Source organism: Fringilla coelebs (genome assembly GCF_963513975.1).
Source record: "Fringilla coelebs genome assembly, chromosome: Z".
NCBI lineage: Eukaryota > Metazoa > Chordata > Aves > Passeriformes > Fringillidae > Fringilla > Fringilla coelebs.
In genome coordinates this window covers 21186761-21208696 of record NC_140031.1, presented here as the reverse complement: position 1 = coordinate 21208696, position 21936 = coordinate 21186761, and the positions used below count along the sequence as shown (strand labels likewise).

At 37.4% G+C, this 21936-nt stretch overlaps 1 protein-coding gene across 2 annotated transcripts; it reads left to right on the top strand.

Annotated features, from left to right (window-relative positions):
• CENPK (centromere protein K) lies at positions 1 to 21544 on the top strand. 2 transcript variants are annotated; one of them, XM_084224589.1, is made up of 10 exons: positions 1 to 29; positions 2740 to 2838; positions 4752 to 4808; positions 7603 to 7675; positions 12000 to 12046; positions 14631 to 14713; positions 14822 to 14905; positions 15184 to 15313; positions 19210 to 19263; positions 20425 to 21544. In XM_084224589.1, exons 1-10 carry the CDS (start codon positions 27 to 29, stop codon positions 20587 to 20589), a joined length of 795 nt encoding a protein of 264 aa, XP_084080715.1. In that variant the 5' UTR covers positions 1 to 26; the 3' UTR covers positions 20590 to 21544. The 2 variants fall into 2 exon arrangements, with proteins under 2 accessions (XP_084080715.1, XP_084080716.1); XM_084224590.1 differs by lacking the exon at positions 14822 to 14905.
• Positions 21545 to 21936: the final 392 nt, after the last annotated feature.

Genomic DNA, 21936 nt, shown 5'->3' with positions numbered 1-21936 from the left:
CGCGGATCAGACGGCGGGAAGGCGCCATGGTACTAACGGGCGGGAGGCGCGGCGGGTGGGTGCCGGGCGGCTCCCGGCGCTCACGGGCATCCCGGCGCTCCGACACCTCGGCGCCGAGAGGCGTTCTCGGCCGCGGGGCTGCTTTGCAGGGTGGGCGGTGGCTTCCCGGCTGGGAAGGGGCGACGTTCATCCCTCGGTTGTGAGCGGGGAGGTCCCGCCTCGCGTCTTGCCGCCGTTGTGCTGCAGGGGTTGGCGTCGGGGGCGCGGGGGCTCCCCGTCTCACCGCTTTTGCTATTTCGTTTATACCCTGCCGATATTTTGCTTCCCAAGCTGGCTTCGTGTCTCTTTCACAGACTTTCTGTCCCTTTACTCTCCCCTTCCTCCCCGTCTTCCCGCTTGGTCACAGGCCGCATTTCGCCTTCCTTATGTGTGCAAGCGTATGAAAGTGATAGTGCCAAGAGAACGGATTCAGGCTCTGCTCGGTGATGCCCAGCAATCGGACGAGAGGCAATGGGCAGAAACCGATGCACAAGAAGTTCTACCTGAACATGAGGAAGAGCTTTACTGTGCAGGTGACCATGCACTGGAGCAGATTGCCCAGAGAGGTTGTGGAGTCTCCCTCACTGGAGATACTCAAGCAGCATCTGGACGCAATCTTGTGCCGTGTGCTCTGGAATGACCCTGCTGACAACAGGAGGTTGGACCAGATGACCCCCTCTGGTCCCTTCCATTCTGTGACCCATTCTGTGATTTTTTCGTTAAGCCTTGGCTAACATAGTGCCTTCACTTGGGCATGTGTATATTTCTTAACTAATTATGTAGTCCTAAAACAAGGTAAGAAGGAATAACTTGTTGAAACTGGAAGACATTAATATTAAACCCAAAAAAACTTACAGTTTTCAGGTGTGGTGTGGAAATAGAAATGTAATTTAAGCATACTGAAATAGGAAAAACTGCAAGCTACAAGAAAATAACATCCAAAAGTGACATTTGAGTGTGTGTACAGTGTAAGGTAGTTAAGAGCACAGCATTAAGGATGGCAAGTCAGTTTAGCTTGTGAGAGCCCTGTCATGTCTCACAATATGTAAATTTTGAAATGTTGTATAAAACTGATCTGGAAATTTAAAGTTGACAACAGAATAATTTAATCATTTTTGTGTGATGGAGTTTTTCTGGCTTTTTCTTCAGAGAAGAGAAAGCAATATTATTCCATATAATGCTTTCATGGTGATTAATTATAGTATTGCAGGCAATATGAGCAGAATAGGTTTTTATCCCACCCCACGAGCCTTTCAAATTTCCAAAGCTTGGGGCTCTTTTTCTCCCTCTTATTCTTCTCTCTCCCCTTTATCCCCCCAGACCCTCTTTGGCTCCTTTTTTGTCTGAGAAAAAAACTAAGACTGCTTAGTTTCTTTCTTAGTTTCTTCCTTCTGGGCAGTCTTTGCTGGAGGCATTTCAGAAGTATTAATAAATTATGGGGACTGGTTCTGTTTTATATTATGGAGACATTCCAAGACTCTTAAGAAGATAATGATCTTCCTTTCCAAAATCTATGTTCATTAGTTCTTATAAGATCATGGTAGCCTAGATAGATTTTGTAGTGTTCTGTTTTAAATGCAACAAATTTGCCAGGAAGACTTAGTAGAAGTATTGGCTGCATATGTGCTCTCTAGTGTAATTCCAGCATTCAGTGAGATGTTCTGATTTTCTTTCCTCATCCACTTTGCTATGAGGTGTTTGAACTTTGCAAGTACTAGTAGAATATTTAACTCCTTTTAAACAGGGGTTTCGACATTATTCTCTCTGATGCTGTGTTTTTGTTCTGAAAAAGAACAAAAGATTGAGTTAGTAATTTATGCTTTATTAAAAAGGTAGAAAAGTGTAATTCTTCTCTTGATCATGATCTATTTTTAATATTTCTGTTTATTCTTTATGTGTTTGGTAGGCCTAGTGACCCACTAAGGTATTTTTAAAGGCTTCTTGCATCTGGTACATCTAGCCTGTTGGTTGTTTTCCCTAGGAAAAAATTTTAGTCCTTCTTATTTTCCCCTGTTAATTGCTGCTGTCATTCAGGTATCTCTTAAGTGAAAAACATACAAATTCATAAATTTAATTCCAGCTGTTTCTTTCTGACCCAACAGTTTCTCAAAGTTTTTAACTTAACTTGGATTGATTTTTATTTTGGCTGTCCAGGTGCTCTCTTTCCTTGGTTATCTGCATGTCTTTCAGGTTCTTTTGTTTGTTTTTCTAGTAACTTTGAGGGTGCTTAATTTGTTAATCAAAAATATTCTGAATTCAAATGAAAGAGAAATAAATAGATCACCATGTTTATTGTCAGAGCAGAAGTAACTGCTCAAAAATAAATATTTGTATAAAATATAATATATTGTAGATAAATAGAGGTAGAGTGTGGCTTTGTAGATGTGAGATTCTCTTGTTGTTTCTATAATAAAGTTGTTGGAAAATAAGGAAGCCATTGCAAGTAATCAAAGCAGGTATGAAAATGTAGGACTTTGTCATTCAATTTTAAAAGTAAATTATTAGTGTCTTCTAATTTAACTTAATTTTATAGTTTGCTGATTTTACTTAATTGCTAGGTGCTTTCTAAAATTAGAGGAATTAGCTAAAAGCTTTAGATTAAGGGAGTTTATTCTGTTAGATAGCTGATCTGAAATGGCAGGTATGATAAGTAATCAGTTTTTGTAGATCTACATGCTAACTGTTCTCTTGGCTTCTTAGGCTGAATGTTTATCAGAAAACAGTAACACAGCTGATCCTGGCACTGCCAAGGAAGAACTCTTGCATGAATGTGAGAGTATTTGGAAGCAGATGGAAGAGGTATGCAAATATAAATGGTAGACTAAGTTTATTATAAAGCTTTTTCACAATTATTGTATTCACCACATGCTTGCCCCACCCTCCAAAGAAACCACTTCAATAAAACCAAACCAACCAACCAAAAAAACCCAAACAAACAAAAAAATCAGAAACAGAAAAAAAAAAAAAGAAATAATATCTTCAGAAAGGTCAAATGTAGAAGTGCTGGGAGGGGTGAGGAATGCCTTGTAGTGTCAATGTGCTGATGTTATGATTTAGTGTGGGAGTATATATTAAAATTATGGAAAATGAAACAATTTATTTGTGTTGCGGTAATACCAGCATACAGAGACCCTTCTCTCTTCAACCTCACAAAAGATGGGAATCCATTTCACAGGTCCTTTGGATCTTAGAGGAGAGAGAGAATAGGAGGAAAGAGAGGCAGAGGAGGACAATGATATCTCCCTATGCTTACTCCCTTGCAAACTCAGTTACATTGTCATGGTTAAAACTTCTCTCTTGTACATAGTACAATATGTTAACAAATAACAGTTTAGAGCTGGTTATTTTTATTTTCTGGATTCCCTGAGAAGATAAACTTCTGTCTGTTCTTAGGGAATACTGTTCTTCCTTTAAGATTCTGCTGAATCTGATGAAAAATTATATTCTAAATTATATTTTCAGAGTCTTAATCACTTCACTCAGTTTTCTGCTATATATGCTATTTGGTTGAGTTCTGAGATGTAGGTTCAAAACAATAAAATAGCAGAAACATAAGTAAAAGTATTTCCAAACTTCAAGTAGAAGAAAGTACAGACAACTCACAGTGCAATAATTTTACACAAGTTGATTTAAAAAGACTAATGGGATTTATTTCTTGTTGAGTATTCAGATAAGTTCGCATGTAACAAGTGGCGGGGAATTCTATGTCTCAGTTTCTGAACTTTTGTTTGGAGGACCTGAACTTTCTCTAAAATTTTCAAATTATAAGGGAAATCTGAATGTTTACTATTTTGAATGTGATTGAAAATATTTGATATCTTGTATCTCATTCCCAGCATGCCCAAAATAATACAAGAAGTGATGTGTTATTTTTGAAAGTTGATGAAAATAGTTGGATTTTTATTATTTCAATTTTGCAACCTGGACTCAAAATGTTCATGTTTCAGCAAAACATTTAAACTAATAGTCATTTAATTAGCTCCTAGGTTACATGGTTGCATGTAATGTTCCAATGATTGTGTGTCATCATGAACAGTTTTTGTAGGAGAAATCCTATACAGTGTTCTGGTATCCAGATGTTAACAGCAAGGTTTTCAAAGTACCGCTTAGTAGTTCTCTTGCTTAGTGGAGCACATCCTCCCTTGTTATGGGCAAGTTAGATTGGTGACAGTTAATAAAAAAGAGAATTTACCAGGTGTCACCTCTCTATGTCTTGGATATTTGTAGTGGGCTGAATTTCACACTGCATATACATCCCATTGCAGTCATGAGAGCTGATGTAGTATTCTCCCAAAAGTCAGACCACTTCTGAACTGTACAGTATACTGCCCTAAATGACTTAAAACTAAAAATACGTATTGTAATATGATTGCTTTGTTTGGGCAATCAGTTTGGAAAGCCAGAAGTGTAGCAGAAAGCGTGTTAACTTTTCAGCAGCTTCCCTGTTCAGCCTTGTCCATGACACGCCCAGCTGCTACTTTTCTCCTTCACAGTTAGTTAAGTTGTACTTTACTGTGCTGTGGTTTCAAAACATTTCTTAATTTGCTCTTCTGGCTTAGGGTATAAGGGATGTGGAAGGATCCAAGTTAAAATTCTTTTATTTCTATATTTAAAAAGTTGTGTTTAAATTTCTAAGAATTGCATGTTTTTCTTACAAAAGAAAAGAGTAAACAAACTTTCTTTGTGTTTTATTTCTTTTTGTTTCTACCAAGTGTCAGAGCAAGTTAATGCTTCTAGGAACACAGACACTGCTACCATCAGATGCCAAGGTAAGACAGTTGAGTTTTTAAAAATACTTAATTTTCTGTTAAGACTGTAGAATCACAGGATAGCCTGGGTTAGAGAGGACCTTATAGATCACCTAGTTCTAACCCAGGCATAGGCAGAGACACCTTCAGCTAAATCAGGTTGCTTTAAGCCCCTTCTAGCCTGGCCTGGAACCCTTTTAGGGATGGGGCATCTGCAGCTTCTCTGGTCCCCCTGTTCTGTGCTTACACAATAAAGAATTTCTTCCTAGTATCTAATCTCAACCTGCCCTCTGTTATCTTAAGGCCATTTCCCCTTGCCCTATCACTACATGCACTTGTGAACAGTCTCTCTTCTGTCTTTTAGGCCCTATTCAGGTACTGGAAGGTCATGTAGTGTTTCTCTGGAGCCTTCTCCAGGCTGAACAAGCTCAAATCCCCTCACCTGTATTTATAGGAGAGGTATTCCAGCCCTCCAGTCATCTTTGTGGTTCTACTCCAGACTTACTTGAGCAAGTTCACATCCTTCTTATGTTGGGGACTCCAGAGCTGGAGGCAGCACTCAAGGTGGGGTCTCACCACAGCAGAGTGGAGGGGCAGAATCACCTACCTTGACCTACCTGCTCGCCATGCTGCGTTTGATGCAGGGGGTTACAGTTGGCTTTCTGGACTGCAAGTGCATGTTTCCAACTTCTCATCCACCAAGATCCCCAGATCTTTCTTCGCAGGACTGCTTTTAGTCAGCCTGTATTGATACTAGGGGTTCCCCTGACCCAGCTGTAGGACCTTGTGCTTGGTCTTGTTGAACTTCATAAGTTTCATACTAGTGCAGCTCTCAAGCCTGTCCAGGTCCTTCTGAATGCCGTACCTTCCCTGCAGTGTGTCAACTGTCCCACACAGCCTGGTGCTGTCAGTGACTTGCTGAGGGTGCCCCTTGATCCCACTGTCCATGTCCCTGACGAAGATGTTACATAGTGCCTGCCTCAGAAACAAGGCCTATGGAATGCCCCCTCATCACAGATCTTCACCTGAATGCTGAACTGTTGACTGTACCTGTGAGTGTACAGTCAATTCAACAATTCTTTGCACAGTTCCCAAACAGATGACATCCGTACCTCTTCCCTTATGCACCAATGCCCTAATGCTGTTATAGGAAGCAACCCAGGTGTGATTTGCCCTTAAATTCATGTTGCTTAACAACAGTTGTCTCTTAATTTTCCACATCTTAGCGTAATTTCAAGAAGGATCTGCTCCTTGGTCTTGCTGGGCACAGAGGCGAGACTGATCCATCTGTAGTTTGCAGATTTTTGGTTTTCTCTTAATAATATGGGTTGTGTGTCTCCTTTTCCAGTTGGTGGGATCTTCACCAGACTGCCATGACTTTTCAAATATCATGGATAGTGGCTTTACCACTTCACCTGCCGGTTCCCTGTTACGGGTTTAATCCTATCTGGCCAGTTTAGCTGTTCCATCACTCCCCTGCTCATCTCGACTGGGGAGTGGAAATATAACTGAAGCCTCAGGAATCGAGATAAGGACAGATTTTTGTCTTCCTAACTTTGAAAAATGCAACTGATAAATTACTAACATAGACAGCAAAATGGGAGGAGAAGGGGGTGTAGCTTCAATACCTGTTTGGACTTTTTCCTAATTAGTGCATATGTAATTTCTTCTTTTTAAATATCATTGTTATGCTGTTTCTCACAGCATCCTTCTGGACATCTGTGAAGCTGTGGGATGAGCAGGTTCACAGTGTGATGGCTGAAGCATAGAGCTCAGCGGGGTGCAGTGACTGGGGCTGTGCCTGGCTGGTGACCAGCCACCAGCAGTGTTCCCCAGGGTGCAGCTCAGCTCTGTTCCATGTGTTTATGAGCGATCTGGATGAAGGATTGGAATGTACCGTGAGCAAACTGGCTGATGGCTCCAAACTGGACGATGCCGTTGGCGCCCTGGAGGGACCAGAGGCCTTGCAGAGGGATCTAGCTAGCTGAGACATCGGCCAGTCCTCGCTGGCGTGGCGTCTAAGAGAGCAAACACAGCAGGAAAGGAGCGGCCGTTGGGCAGCCCTGCGGGAAGGGATCTGAGGGCGCTGGCTGACGGCAGCTTGGGGTGAGCCCAGCGTGCCCTGGCAGCCCGGAGGGCAGACGGCGTCCTGGGAGCCTGGAGCACGGCACTGCCGGCCCCAGGAGAGGGGATTATCCCGGTGTTCAGCGCTGAACAGCCTCACCTGGAGTGCTCCGGGCAGCTCGGCGCCCCACAGCTTAAGAAGGTTATGAAGGTCCTGGAGTGCTTCCAGAGGGCAACGAAGCTGGGGAGAGGCTGGGAGGCATGTCCTGTGAGGAACTGCTGGGGAGTCTGGGCTTCTCTGCTTTCTAGAGAAGGAGCTGAGCAGTGCCCTGATTCCTCTACATCTTCCTCAGGGAAGTGGAGAGGGAGATGCTGATATCTTCTACCTGATACCCAGTGATATTATGTGGGGGAATGGTTCAAAGATCTGCAAAGGGAGGTGACAGCATTGACAGAAATTACACCATTAGAAAGCATTTCTTTACCTGTATGAACCTTCCTCTGAAGGGCCTTCACAACTTTGCCAACTCTGAGTCTTTCTCATTTCCCCCTTTTGAAAAAATAATAGAAACATTCTGTGATCGCTGTGAGTTACTGTAAAATATTTTGAAGAAAGTAGTGTTCTACTGTAATAGATGCTCTTGTTTTCTGCTGTATCAACTTAACAGTTCAATTTCTATCCTGTTCTACCTCATTTTATGCCAATGCAACTCAACACACTTCAAGAGATGCTTCTTTTCTTGTTACACAGCTTTCCTTGTTAATGCTGCAATGGAAAGCTTTAGCAGTAGATTTTCGTCAGTGGCAAGCAAGAAATCCTGAATGTAAGTAACTGTTTCCTTGTAAAGAATGGTTATATAAACTTCTGCAAAGTTTTTCGTCTGGGCCATGTGTATATTGAATGTTTGCTGATTGTATTTTCATTCCATAACTACTTAAAATAATGCTACTTTAAAAAGTTGCATGTATGTTTCATTTCTTCATTATTTTTGCACTTCAATTCTAAAGTCAACTTGAAATTAAAAGTGAATTCCACTATAACTTAATCCTATGATTCTGGACAAACATGTGCATGATTCATATTACTATTCATCAGTCAGTTAAATGGAAAAACAACTATTAGGAGATCTCCTAACCAAATAAGAAAGGTTAATTATCCTGGCACCCTCTTTCATATCTTTTCTGTGTGATTGTTTTTTCTCTATCTTTTATTTGTATTTTGTTTTTAGAACAGAAATATTTTGGCAAATAATATTGTCTTCATTTTGTCTTTTAAGAAGCTGATACATTAACCATACATCTTCTGATTATTTTTCTGATTAAAGGTTTGTAGTATTGTGGTGTGACAGTTGAAATTTTGAAATAGACCTTTAGTGCTAAGCCTTTTACACAGTAGTGAAATACCTATTGTGAATTAACAGGGATTGGAGATTTCAAGTCAGGATGAAGTGGTAAGAGCAGCTAAAATTTTTAAATAACACAGGAATCCAGAACACTTACTGATCTTGAGAAGCACAAACCACTGAGACTAGTGGTAGTTCTTATATTTGTTAGGCTTTATCAGTCAAAAGGTATCAATTCCTGGTTCTTCAAAGTTCTCTTTGTACATAAGCACCACTGCTGATAGATTTGAATGTCTTGCAAGGCTGTGGCCAGACACTGGAAATAAAAGCATTCAGGATCTAAGTGTGAGTAAAGTAATCTTTCTTTTCAGATGTCCCATGTGGACATTCCTAAAACAGTTCACACTACACTATCATTAATGTTCTGGTAGTTTAATGGTTATGTCTCCCATCAAAGACCTGTTAGCACCTGCAATCCAGTAAAACTTCTAGTTAATCTTTAAATTAATATATTGACTCAATTGAATATTTTTATGCCGGTAAAGGCTTGTTTTTTTAGTATTTGCAAAATTATAGGAATGTGTTACAGACAGCATGTGGTGATTTCCAATGTTTTGTCATTTAGCCAAATTGAAATGCCTTTTCAGATCAACATTAGAACATTAGAGGCAGTTCTCCAACTTTTATCGAAGTCTATGTATTTGCTGCATCGCATCACTAAATAAGAGAAGCTGGGAATTGTGGGGTTGTTTTTGGTTTGGTTTTTTTGGTTTTTTTATGGTTGTTGTTTTGGTTTGGGTTTTTTTTTTTAGTTTTTTTTTTGTTTTATTTTTTGTTGGGGTTTTTTTTTTGGTTTGGTTTGTGGGTGAGTTTTGTTGTTGTTTTTTTGGTGGTGGTTTTTTTGGTTTTTTTTTTTTTGGGGGGGGGTGGGTTTTGTTTTTGTGTAAACAGATACTGTTGCTGTATTAGAATAAATTCATAGTTCAGTGTTGTAAGCCTCACTCCAAGAACTGTCAGCCTCCAGTGCTTCTGAGGTATGAAGACCAAAGGCATGTCATTGAATGAATTTGGAACATACTGGTTCCTGGCTGCAGTTCATGAATAAGTTGCTGGCTTAAAGCAAATTAATTGAAAGAACTTAGTTTTTATCTGGGTAAAATACCTGAGGCTGTTAGATTTCCGTACTAAAATATGTATATTAAACTTCGAGCTATTGGCTTAAAAATATCCTTGGCCTATGTTTTTGGCTTGGAGACTTGCTTTGTTCAACCATTCTTACTTTTTCCCAGATTATAATATTTCTTGTTAGAAATTTTAATTTTTTAATAGAGACTTGTCTATAATTAATACTTTACAACGGAATCTCTGCCTTTTTTGGCTCCCTTTCCAGTGGAAGAAAAAATTCCTGCTAAGAATTTGAATAGAATTATGGGGCTTATATGAAAATGAGGAGTCCACTTAGCTTGTTTGTCTGTCTTGGCTTCTTTCTACCTACTGTTTGTTCTGAAGGAGGAATTACTTAATTGAAAACATTGTCTGATTTTATCTAAATAAAAATAGTAGAAATACTGATTTAATACAATTTACTAATAGAGCATGAATGTCAGCCTGTCTTGTTACTTTGGTTTTAGCTTTTAGTAGTGGCTAGTTCATTTCCTGTAAATGAGGACCTGTCAGCATTTCAGTCTTAAGCCTTATTTTCAGAGGTTATAGCTTGGCAGTTCTACATTTTTTTTAGCACAGTATTGGCAAACAGACTTGAATTCACAATGCGAATTTTATTTTTGCAAAGCTTTTACTTTAGCGTCTTTCTTTCTCAATTTCTGGTATTATTTATGTAGCTCTAGATCTGCTAAATCAGCTGAATTAAAACTTCTAAAAAAGCTTTTGGCTTACAAAAATAAAATTTAAATTTTTCCTTTGCAAAATCAGGAAGTGAAAGCAACCATATTTTAAACCATTTCAAACAGTTGTGGTCTCTGCATAATTTCTGGTTTTCTGTGCAAAATAGCAGTATTCTGCCAAATACCTTTTTGTTTTATTTTAATATGAGTTTCTGTATAAACATGTGCATAGTAGTTGCTTTTACATTCCTAGCATCTGGTAGTATTTTTCTTAGTAATTGTACTTTGTATCACTAGGCAATTCTCTCTGATCTTAGATTTTTGCAAGTGTAGTGATTCAACAAAACTGAAAAAGATTTAATTGATTGTGGATTGAGCAAGCAGTGAATTTACAGCAGCAGCTGGCATAGGTATGTTGTCCCAGTGTTTTAGATCTGCATTGTTCCTTCACTAAATTATGGCTAGTGATTTCTTTCCCAGGAACTCAGGGCCTTCTATTCTGATACTCACACAATATGAACAGTGAATGGCAAGCATGAACTCAGGATCAGGTATCTAGAAATAAAGGAGTGTTATGAGGCAGTTGTAAAAATTGATAATAGTTGGTAAGGGAAGGCTTATAAAAATCAGGTCAGCAGTAAGTAGCAGGAGAAAGAATTGTATGGGTTTTTTTCAAATATGCCAGTGAATGTGAATAAAAGCTCACCAATGAATTTTATCACATGTAGGTAGTATATTCATGTAAATAAATAAATCTTACTGTAATAAATCACAGACCACTGTCTCCTGCAGCTCTTAAGCTTAATTGGGAGCAGAGTACTCAAATTTTGTGTCAGGATTTAGAAACAGTAATTTTCCAATTAAAAGGAGTTTTATTGAAGCATTTAATCTAAATGCATTTTTTGATGCATCAGCAGTTTTTCTGATTTTCATCTCAGAACAAACAGTGCTTTTAAAACTACTAATCTAAAGCTTCTTAAATTTTTTGAGGTAAGTACATTACAAAAGAAAGTCCTTTCCTGAATTTATTACATAGACTATGTGTATTTAGGAGATGTTTAATGCTGTCATGAGAGGGTTAAAGATTTCCTTTTTGATTAAGGAATTTTTATTTAAGTAATTATTTGTAAGATTAGAGATTTCAAGCCCAAACTTGCACAAAAAACTCTGCCTTATAAAGATTTTAATCTGTTAGAATAGCTTTCATTTCTCCTGTTAATATATTGAAATCGTTCCAAAAAGTAATATGTTTGTGCAGAGGCTGCAAGTTGACATGGAGAATTGACTGGAATCTGTTTAATGCTGTAAAAAACAAGAATTTCACTTTTTATTGTGAAAATGCATGACTCATAAATCACTGCATTTTGTAGAAGCATTCTGGAGAAAAATTTTCATCTTCTTGAACTGTACTTTGGTTTCACTTAGGTATTGCTGTTGCTCAGTGTTTTGAGTTAGGATATTGGCCTTGCTGTGCCATTCATCTCCCTACTGTTCTTGTGAACAGTAAGGATGGTGACATGCTTCTGAAGTTATTAAAACTAGGTTCTGTAGTCTTGATCAAGCATTTAGGAGGTTATTTAGCAAGGAATTGGAGGACTGGAAGAATTTGATTGCCTACATTGGTAATGTTGATGGAATGCCTTCTGCTGAAAAAATCAGGCTTGGTTGTCTTGAAATGTGCTGTTTATTCATTATGCACCTGCACCAATGTACTTGGAGCTAGTTCACATATAAAAACAACACACAAGCATTAACACTGCACTTTTTTCAGTCTAATTTAATTTACTGAATAGTGATAGTAGGTTGCCCAGCAGGACACCACAGCATGTAGTTAAACTGCTAATGAGAGCCAAACTGTTTTTCAGAAGCTACACAAATTTCTCTCTAGCCAAGCTGCTTTTCAGTATAAATAAATCTTTATCATCCAATGCAAAAAATAAACAATTCATTTTATTTTTCAGTAATTTCTACCAGTCCAGATGTACTGTTAGAATTAGGAAAAGAAGAGGTAAGTCTAATAAAATTTTGTTGGGAAAAAAACCACCAATATATGCAACTGCTACATTTTCCTATGACTGTTCCTAGGGTGGACTGCTAAAATGCTGTGTATTTTCCTTCCCTTTATGTTGTTCTAATGCTTTTTTTTCCCCCTCTAGTATGACTAGTAAAATTTCATAGTTGTAGTGAGTGAGGTTTTAAACTGACTTATTGCACAAGTCAAACATCCCTCCTCCAAGGCCTCACTTAGGATTGGAGTCTTATTGTGCTGGGTGCCACCAGGAGACAGAAATCTGGTGACCATGCCTTGCAAAGACTTCATCTTTAACATTATGCAGGAGGGTCCATTTCTAGGGCTGAAGCTACACACTGTACTTTTCAAGATTACTTTCATTTAACATTGTGCAAGTGCTCGGGAGAGAAGATCCACTCGGAATTGTGTTTTCAAGATGATCTGTGGCTGAATTTTAATTGCTGATTTGTCACAGAATAGCTGGAGTTAGAAGGGACCTCTGGAGATAGAATCAATTGTGTCAAGATGGCTTTTGAATATCTTTGAAGAAGGACACTCCACAGCCTCTCTGGGCAGCCTGTTCCAGTGCTCAGTCACCCTCCAGTAAAGCAGTTTTTCCTAATTTTCAGAAGGAAATTCCTGTATTTTAGTTTAGGCCTCTTGCTCCTTGTGCTATCACTTTGTACCACTGAAAAGAGTTTGACCCTATCCTCTGACACCTGCCTTTAGGATATTTGTGTGTGCTTTTTTAAACAAAATGTTATAATGTATTGCATTTCATACTTCATAGAAAATGATGTAATGTTATGTGTTGCATGGAAGAGCCAGTTATCTTAGACATTGAGTTTTGTGGCAATAATTTGCAAATCGTTTGCTGAGTTCCTCCATTGGAAGAAAGAGCAAATCAATAATGTCTTGCAGGTAACATTATCCTATACTGATGGGACATAGGAATGCTATGTGACTTGAGAATATTCCTGGGTCTGATGCCTTCTATTATCACTCACAACAGCAAATCTGACTGCTGTTAAAAAGTTGTTGGGTTACACATTTTGATTAGCGTGTTGGTCTGATATTTGAGGATTACAGGGTTTTTTTCAGATGTATATATGGAGCATATTTGTTTCTGTAGTATATTTTCAGAATGTGTATTTCTTTGAGCTAAATTCTTAAGTGCTCCTATTTTGTATGGAAGCAGAAAAAATACATCCAAATCATAGGCTTATATAAGAAATTATTTTGTAGAAGATAATATGCTCTAACAGGGTATCTCATAAATTTATACAAGTGTCTGAAGAGAATGGAGCCAGACTCTTCTCACTGGTGCCAAGCAGTAGGACAGGAGGCCATGGGATGCACAAGAACACAAGGACAAGCTTCTTTACTGTGCACTGGAACAGATTGCCCAGAGAGATTGTGTAGTCTCCCTTGCTGGAGTTTGTCAAGAACTGTCTGGATGCCGCCTGTGCCATGTGCTCTTCTTGGATGACCCCTGCCTGAGCAGGGCAGTTGGGCCACATGACCCACTGTGGCCTGTCACAATGGTTAAGGAAACTTCCCCGTCCAACAGTCTGGGAGCTGTGGTGTCAGTCACTAAGCCCATCTCCAGCTACACATCCCACACTCAAACAGATCACATGTCCTTACCAGCTCAATCCTAGGTTTCCTTCTTCCCTTAGGTTCACACATCCTGATCCTTAAAATAATTTAATCATGGCATAATAACAGATTAACAGTTTCAGCTGGGTGCCTCTGAGGAAGGACCCAGAACAAAGGAATTTTATACCCTCAAAGCCAAAAGGCTTTTATACCCTCACAGTGCAAAAACAGGAAAGTCCAGGCATCATCAGCTCCTGGCACATCTCAATGTCCCCTCACCTGGCAGGGCCACAGGTCCCCAGGCCCCCTGTTCCACAGAGTTGGCAGCTCATGGCCTCTTGCCTGGGGCTCTTGCCAGAGCTCAACCAAGAGCTCAATCTGCAGCTCTGCTGCAGCTGCACCCTGAGCTACCTGCACTGAATGCGTTCCTCAACACAGCCTTACCCATTCTGTGATTTTTGTAATGGAAGACCCAGCCCAATAAGAGTCCACTGTTCCCTAGATTCAGCAATGCCTGTAGCTTCTGACTGCAGTAGTTTTATTTCTCTATATTTCCTGTCCCACATGTCATAGCACTGAGGATCATTTAATTCATGGATGCAGTTAGTCTTTCTTTGATGCATCCTTATTTTCTGTACATTTTATGTAGTGCAAGTAGCATGGATTCATTCTTGCCAGCAGCTAGAATAGTTTAGACAATAGAGCCCTGGTGCTGTAGACATTTTCTCCTCAGCCATTCATCAGCTGAGCAGTTCATGTGTGTACTTCAGGTAAAATTAAGTATTTTGCTAAACTCTGTGAGCTTCAAGAAGACACTAATGAGCAACTGGTCACAGTGACGTTTTGAATAGCTCCTGCATTTTAAGCTGGATTTAATGTTTATTAAGGAATTGAAGAATTGTCCACCTTTATCAGATTTATAGAACAAATACTACACTCTGGGCTACCTGCAAGCAGTAGTTTAATTTCTATTCTTTTATAGTTGCAGAAAGTAAAAAATGATCTTGAAATAGTGCTGTCAGCAGTTCGGTCAAAGAAAAAAACACTGGAAGAAGATCTGAAAAGGTAATACAATAATTTGGAATTTGAAATGCTGTAAGCTTTTTTCTTTTTTTGACTGCCCAGGGAAACTATTTATCTGTTGTGCCATTTCCTACCTTTCATGTTTCAAAGAGAACAGCAGTGGTATGAGGAACAGAAGCGGGTGCTAGAGGCTCTTAATAATATGGAAGAAGCTGAACATCCTCTCACAAAAAGGTATTTCTGCATTTTTGAGTTACAAATTCAAGAATTTAAATATCAACAGGAGCAAATGACCAAACAAACTCCTAAAATTTATTCCTTGTTTTAATAGATCAAATAATTGCTCAGTAATCCATATTTGAAACATGAAAGTAATGTTACTGTATCCTGTGATTAAAGATGTTGAATTTCTAACAATAGATAATAAGGGGTTTTTTTACTTGGGAGGGACTTTTTAGTTACGTGATTTGATCTCTTGTTTTGTTGCTGTGTTTTTACTGTTTGAAAATTAGAGAACTCAATGAACTGAGAAATAAAGTATTGAAATTAAATGCCTATAAGAAAGAACTCTTGAATGCTTTGGGTGAATTCCTGGATGAACATTACCCCCCTCCAGAGACAGGTGGAAATAACAAAAAAAAGGTAAGACTTTTTTTAACCTATTAAATTTGAAATGTTCAATTTATATTTAATTAGATGCAGTATCTGTTTGAAGTCACTAGCATTGAACCTGCAGTTGTATTTTGAAATGAGCATAATTTTTATAGCTGATCCTCTAGGCTTAATTTATATTTTTCAGGTTGTTTTATATTATTTAAGGCTGTTTCCAGCTGGATATTTTTTTTCTTAATGCATATATCCCTTACCGAATGAGATGCATAGCAATATACTGTATTTCTTACTGAACTGCAAGCTATGCCAAATTTGGAAATGGTGTGAGGTTCAGTCCAAATTGACTTTTTTTTTTTTTTTTACTTGACTGGGTAAGTAGATTCCTATTTTCCTTGACAAAGCAAATTTTAATTGTCTAACAATGTTTTTGGAACAATAAGGAAAAGTGTTTATAATTACAGAGTAGTTTGGAATGTTAACCATCAGATTTTGTTCAGGGTCAAAAATTATCATAAAACCTCAGGGAGAGTAGGCAGCCAGGGAGTATTTTGCATAATAAATTCAAAGTGTGCAGTAAAAATAAAATGATTACCATTACTATTTGATAGATACAAAAAAACTGTGAAAAAAGGCAGGTTTTGATTTTGATTTCAGGCACACTTAACATTACGGAAGTTGAAATTATTTCTTTAATCCAATTCCCTGTTATTTCAGGTAACTACATAATTTAATTTCTTCAGTATTATCACTGAGCTCCATTTTGGAACAAATAATTTTTTTTACTACTGTTTCTCCTTGTTTTTTCTTGTAGTACCTCAGTACTCTGGTTAGAAACACAGATCCATTGGTATTCTTACACCACAATTTTCCTTAGAATAGCTCTGTTTCTTTCTTGTGTTTATTCCTCTTGATATATTTGTGGCAGCATTGTTATATCCTCTCTTTCTTTGTTTTGCTAATTGAACTAGCAACACCTTTATGTTCTCCTGTAAGATAATATTTTTCAATTCTCTAGCATATCCTAGTAATAACCATTGTCTATGTTTGTTTTCACTCGGAATCATCCTTTTTACAACCTGCTAAGAAACAATATTATAAATAAAACTACTAGCTCATCCTACTACCCATCACCAAAGCAACAAATTACCCCCTTATCTTTTTCTGTCTGTAATTTGCAGCTAATGAATCCTGATCTTTTAATTTAAAAAAATGTTTTGCACATAAGCCCATATTTTGCACGTAAAAATACCAAGTGGAGATGTCAAGACATGATGTTCATTTTCAAAGTATTATTCAAATATCTTTATTTTGTTGAATCTTAGTTTTTCTGCATACCAATGCTTTCCTTTCCTGTTGTTAGTAAATACGACATATTTTGGTCTTAGTCTCTCCATTATAGAAACAGTCTCATGAGGGACAGTGTCAAATGCTTTGCACAACTCCACGTAGATGCCATCAGTTGTTCCTCCTTTTCCATAAATACTGTAACTCGTGTAGAAGGCCACTAATTTGTTGGGTGTAAATGGTCTATAGTGAAGCCATGTTGCCTGTCACCAATCACTTCACTTAAACAAAAAAACTACTTTGATTAATTTCAACACAAGGTTTTATCTTTCCTCAGCTTATATTTTATTTATGCATTTCCTGAAATCTTAAACAGAGTCTGTTTTCTGACACTCTTTTTCTTTCTTTTCACTCTTTGTGAATTCATAGCTTTTCTATACCTTTTGACTCACTTGGATCACTTGGCTTAACTACAGGTACCCCTTAATCTGCTTCTAAGTAATTGACTGTGAAGGCAGGACAGCAAGCCATTTTTGCCTACATTTATTGAGTGTCAGAAATACAAATTGTAATCACTGAAATTATTTAGCAATGAAATTAGCTGCTATGTTGGTTCAGGAGAACACATTATTCACTTCTCCTATCAGCTTGGTTCAACAGTCTAGCAGCACCAAACTCTGCACATCAGTAATTTTGCTTCTTTGTGGAAGCATGTGGTGTTCACAGTGGTTCCATGTGAGGGCAAATGTGCAGGGTTGATGTCTGTAGGACATGGCTGCAGTATAGTTTGAACTGCTCCAGGCCTCACTGGTCTGGTTGCACCCTCCTTTGACCTGGTGACAGGCATGTGGGATTGGGATTGGGAATGGGAGTGAAGACTGCATCATAGCAGCTCAGGTTGGCTTCTATTGCTATGGCCCAACACCTTTAATATAGGGTGGTGACTGTAGTAACAATGATTTTGCATTTTAAATCTAGGATAAAAATCTACTTTATTTTTTTTAAGATAATAATACAAAAAATCAAAGGCTGAGGAGTATTCTTTATGTAAATCTGTCTGATTGGAAGGGTGAAGAAGGTGCCTTTCAGGCTAAATAATGAAATGCTGAGCATCCTGCTTAATGACTGTATAACACTAAGTGATTAGCAGTACTTAATTGTATTAGTGGTAATTTTGACCAGGGCAATATATCAGCAGAGGTTGTGAAGTACCTTCATGTTTGCCCTAAGGAGCTTTTTGCAGGTAGGTAATGTTGATTCTATTTCCTCAGCCAAATATTGAGATAAGGGCACATAGATAGATGTAACACCAGGATTTGCAGAGCTTCCATGCAGCAGGCTCTCCCTGGAAACTGAAACTTCTGACTCTCTGTAGGTGAGACTATTACAAATGTGACTGGGAGAAAGGATCCAGAACTTGCCTTTCAGAATATTCTTCTTTCTTGCTTGTATTCTTTCCTCTGTTCCAGAAATGAAGTTTATATAAGGTGCTGCACAACTGGTAATATCTTAGGTCATAAATTCATATATTCAACAGCAATGCTGAGAAAGCCAGTGGAATATTATCTCCTTTATTTTGTTGAAACAGAAGTGTGTGAGGAAAAAGAATAGACCTGGAAAATGAAATAATGAGGTTTACTGTGCAACACTACAAGCAGATCCACTGACATTGCTGCCAAAGGAATCCCTATAGACAAATGGCTTGATCTGCTTGCTACAAAGGAAGACAAGTTATCTTCTAGTGATATTTTATCATTGCCTTTTATTCCACCAAAATTTTTAATTATTCTGTTTCTTAACCTTGATAAGATAAATGTTTTAGTTGAATTCAAAGCAAGTAAGTATTCACTGTCAAATAATGAAAAAATATTAAGGCACTTAATTAAGACTGAAATTAAGTCTTGAGTTGTGTCAAATTTCTATTATAAACATCTATTTAAAGCTCATGAAAAATATTTTTTCCTCCAGCAAATCTTGTTCACAGAAGGTTCTGTACTACTTTGTTGGCGATGGAGAGAGATGGGGAGACTCAGTGATCAGAATCTGATTTTATTGTGGGATACAAATGCTTATATATGATTTCAGGGAGACCAGTAGTGTGTACTACAATGATTAGATTAAAATCACATACACAAACTTATGTATATAACAACGTCTCTTGCTTGCAGAGTTTAATAGGATTTTCTTTTTCCGGTAAACCTATCTAATTAAATCTTCTTGCTATCTAGGTCTAATTTTCAAAGTTCCATTTGCTTTTGCCAAGGCATCCTGTTATCAAATCTCTTATGTTAACCAGATCCAAGGTCCATCATCTGTCTTGTGTCCCCCAACATTCCAAACACTATTATAAATTTGATGTACTTGTTTTTATTTAAATGTAAACACAGATGAAAGCATTATGATCACTTTAGATAAATCTCTCTTGATAATTCAAAAAATGTTACATTTGAAGTGTAGGATTTTGAACTGGTAGATTTAAATGCTACCTGTATTACTCTCAGGACTAAATCTAACTAAAAGTTTTCATCTACTGTGTACTTTGCAATCAAATAATTGTGTAATTATTTTACTTTGTATATTAAAATTTTTCTTAACTGGTTTGGGGGTTTGTTAATTTGACTGGGGGATGTTTATCTTTCCAGAACTCTTTGGCAGAGCCAGTTGTAGAACTGATAACATTGCAACAAATTTTAGAGGTAAGATGTTTTTACTATGTAGTGATTTGAGGAATTTTTAAATATTCAGATGTGATGATGATGATGATAAAGTGTTTGTTACTAATATAAATAACAGTATGTGATATTTAGTTAAGACAGTTAATCTAGAATGATTAAGAATGTTGTGTCTACAAGAAGAGTGCATGGAGACCTCCTTGGTTATTATCTAACCACTATGTACTATAGTTGAAAGCCCAGGCTTTGGATTTACATCGTCAAAATCATTTTACATGCTTCAAATATCTCAGCATACCTGTTAATGCCAAATTAGGCAGAGCTTGAAAACAGATCAGAATTTAGATGGCCACAGCCCTTACAGAAAAAGAATTTTGAAGTTCTAATGCTTTAAAATTGCCCTTCATATTTTTCTGATATTGTTAATCTCCTGAAAATGTGAACATATTCATGTAATGTCTGACTTCTGTTTGGAAGAACACACTATTTGAAAAATTCAGACTCATTTTGAATTTCAACATCCTGACCTAAAGTGTCAATGTCCCTTATCTTTGTAGTCTGGAAGGTTTTTCTTTGTTGAGTCATGTTGTTCTAGCTTCAAGATAATATATAATAATAATATATTATCTAATAATAATAATATAATAATAAATGCAAAAATATAAAATCTGGTAGCAAGTATTCTGAATTTGTCTTTATTTTGTACTTACTGAAATTGGGACAGTATAACATTTAAAAGGTCTGAGAAGATGAAATATCTAGGATAAATAGAAAGAGTACCCTGGGATGGGTAACTGCACACACTGTAATGTGTGCGGTACTCCCCATGAGCAATATCGTGAGGGCATGAATATGATCTCCATGAACTGAAAAAGAAGGACAAAACTGATTTTGTTTTTAACGCTATTAACTAATTCTGTAGATAATAATTACGTAAGGCATTTAATCTACATTTATTCTGGAATTAAAGAGAATTCTGGTTCTAATTTTTACATCAAAAAAGGTGTTATTTAGCTAATTGGAAGTCCTTTGCTTTACTTCTGCTTTGAACAGGTCTCATATTTCTTCTGTAGTCCTTTATATCTTATATTGCCTACATCACAGTAATTTGTAAAACTTTGGTTAAAGCAGATAAAATCTAGCTGTTTTGTTAATTTCCTAAATCTTAACCTTTTGGTGTTTCAGATACTGATAAACAGAATATTGGCCATGCCACATGATCCTTATGTAGCAATCAATGAGTCATTTTGGCCACCTTATATTGAGCTGCTTCTGCGACATGGAATGGCCCTGAGACATCCAGAAGATGCAAACAGAGTGCGCCTCCAAAATTTTTCACAAGCAATGTGACCTACACACACACACTTGAAAACAAAACAATACCAGTGCTTTTAATTGAAGGCTAGGACATACGTAAGCTTTCTTAATATCAAACATCACTTCTTGTTAGACAATTTTTGTGTTCTTTTATATTGTTTGTTTTTTTTTTATTCTTAAATTGGATATTTAAGAGCATAAAATGTGGAGAAAGAAAAAATAGTCATGTATTTTAACTGCTTATACTTGGCCTTCAGTGTTATATCAAGATTTGCATTATGGAAGGTTTTTTTCACTACTTCTGTAAGATGCTAATTAATGTAATAGACAAATATGTTTAACAGTCCTTTTAACTTTAAAAACCATACTTTACACATTACTTCTATGGATTAGATTTCTTAGATTGCCTGAAGTTGTCTCTATTTCCTTTAGTATTTTCTTGTATTCTGTAGAGGCAAAATTCAGAATAACACCACTCCTGTGCGTGGCCTTGCAAACATTTGGAGCTAACAGAGAGATATCCTCTCAAGAATGTGTTATGCCTCGTTTGTTTCTCAGAGCCTTTGCAAACAATTTTACTGGCTCCAAGATAAACACTCAGGAAAGCTGACACATCTTTCTGTGCAAAGGGCAGCAGATGTTGAGTCTGTGCCTTTCACTGCACCCTTCCAAAAAGGCCCACTTTGTGTTATGCTATATTGCCTTACAGTATCTGTCTTCACTTTTCCAGACCTAGTTTATCAAGGCTTTTAATGTGTCTCTGCTCTGTTGATCTCTATAGCTTCTGTCAGTTTAGAATTACCTTCTGACTCAATGCTGGTATCCTTTGCATTGTATCTGTCTTTTCTGTAACCATTTTTATTGGATTGTATTGAGTACAAAAATTCTACTCTTGCTTATCTGTACTGACTAAATTATCATTTTTAACCAGATTGTAGTTTGAGGAGGGAGCTTGGGTGATTCTTTAGTTGATTGAAAAATAAAGAGTTTATACTATCATAGAATGTTTTTGTGTGATGGTTTTTAGAATGGTGTTTATGTGATTTGGTGTGATGACTTGTAAAGATGATGTAAGGATGCATAGGAGAGGCAAGGGGAACCAATCTAATATAAGTTCCAGTATAATTGCCCTTTTTAGACCAGTTAAATGTTAAGCAAAAAAAAAATCATTCATCTTGTGTAGTTTTGAGTGAATGCTTGTTATTTTACCCTCACAACTGGTGATTAAGCATGATTATAGAATGTGGTGTGTGCTGTTGTGCATGAACATTGATTTCTTTTTGGTTCATACTGCTTGTGTAACTACCCTCCTGTTGGGGTTTAATGTCTCTTATGCGCTCTAGAGACTGACTAATCTATACACATTTATTTACCTTACAG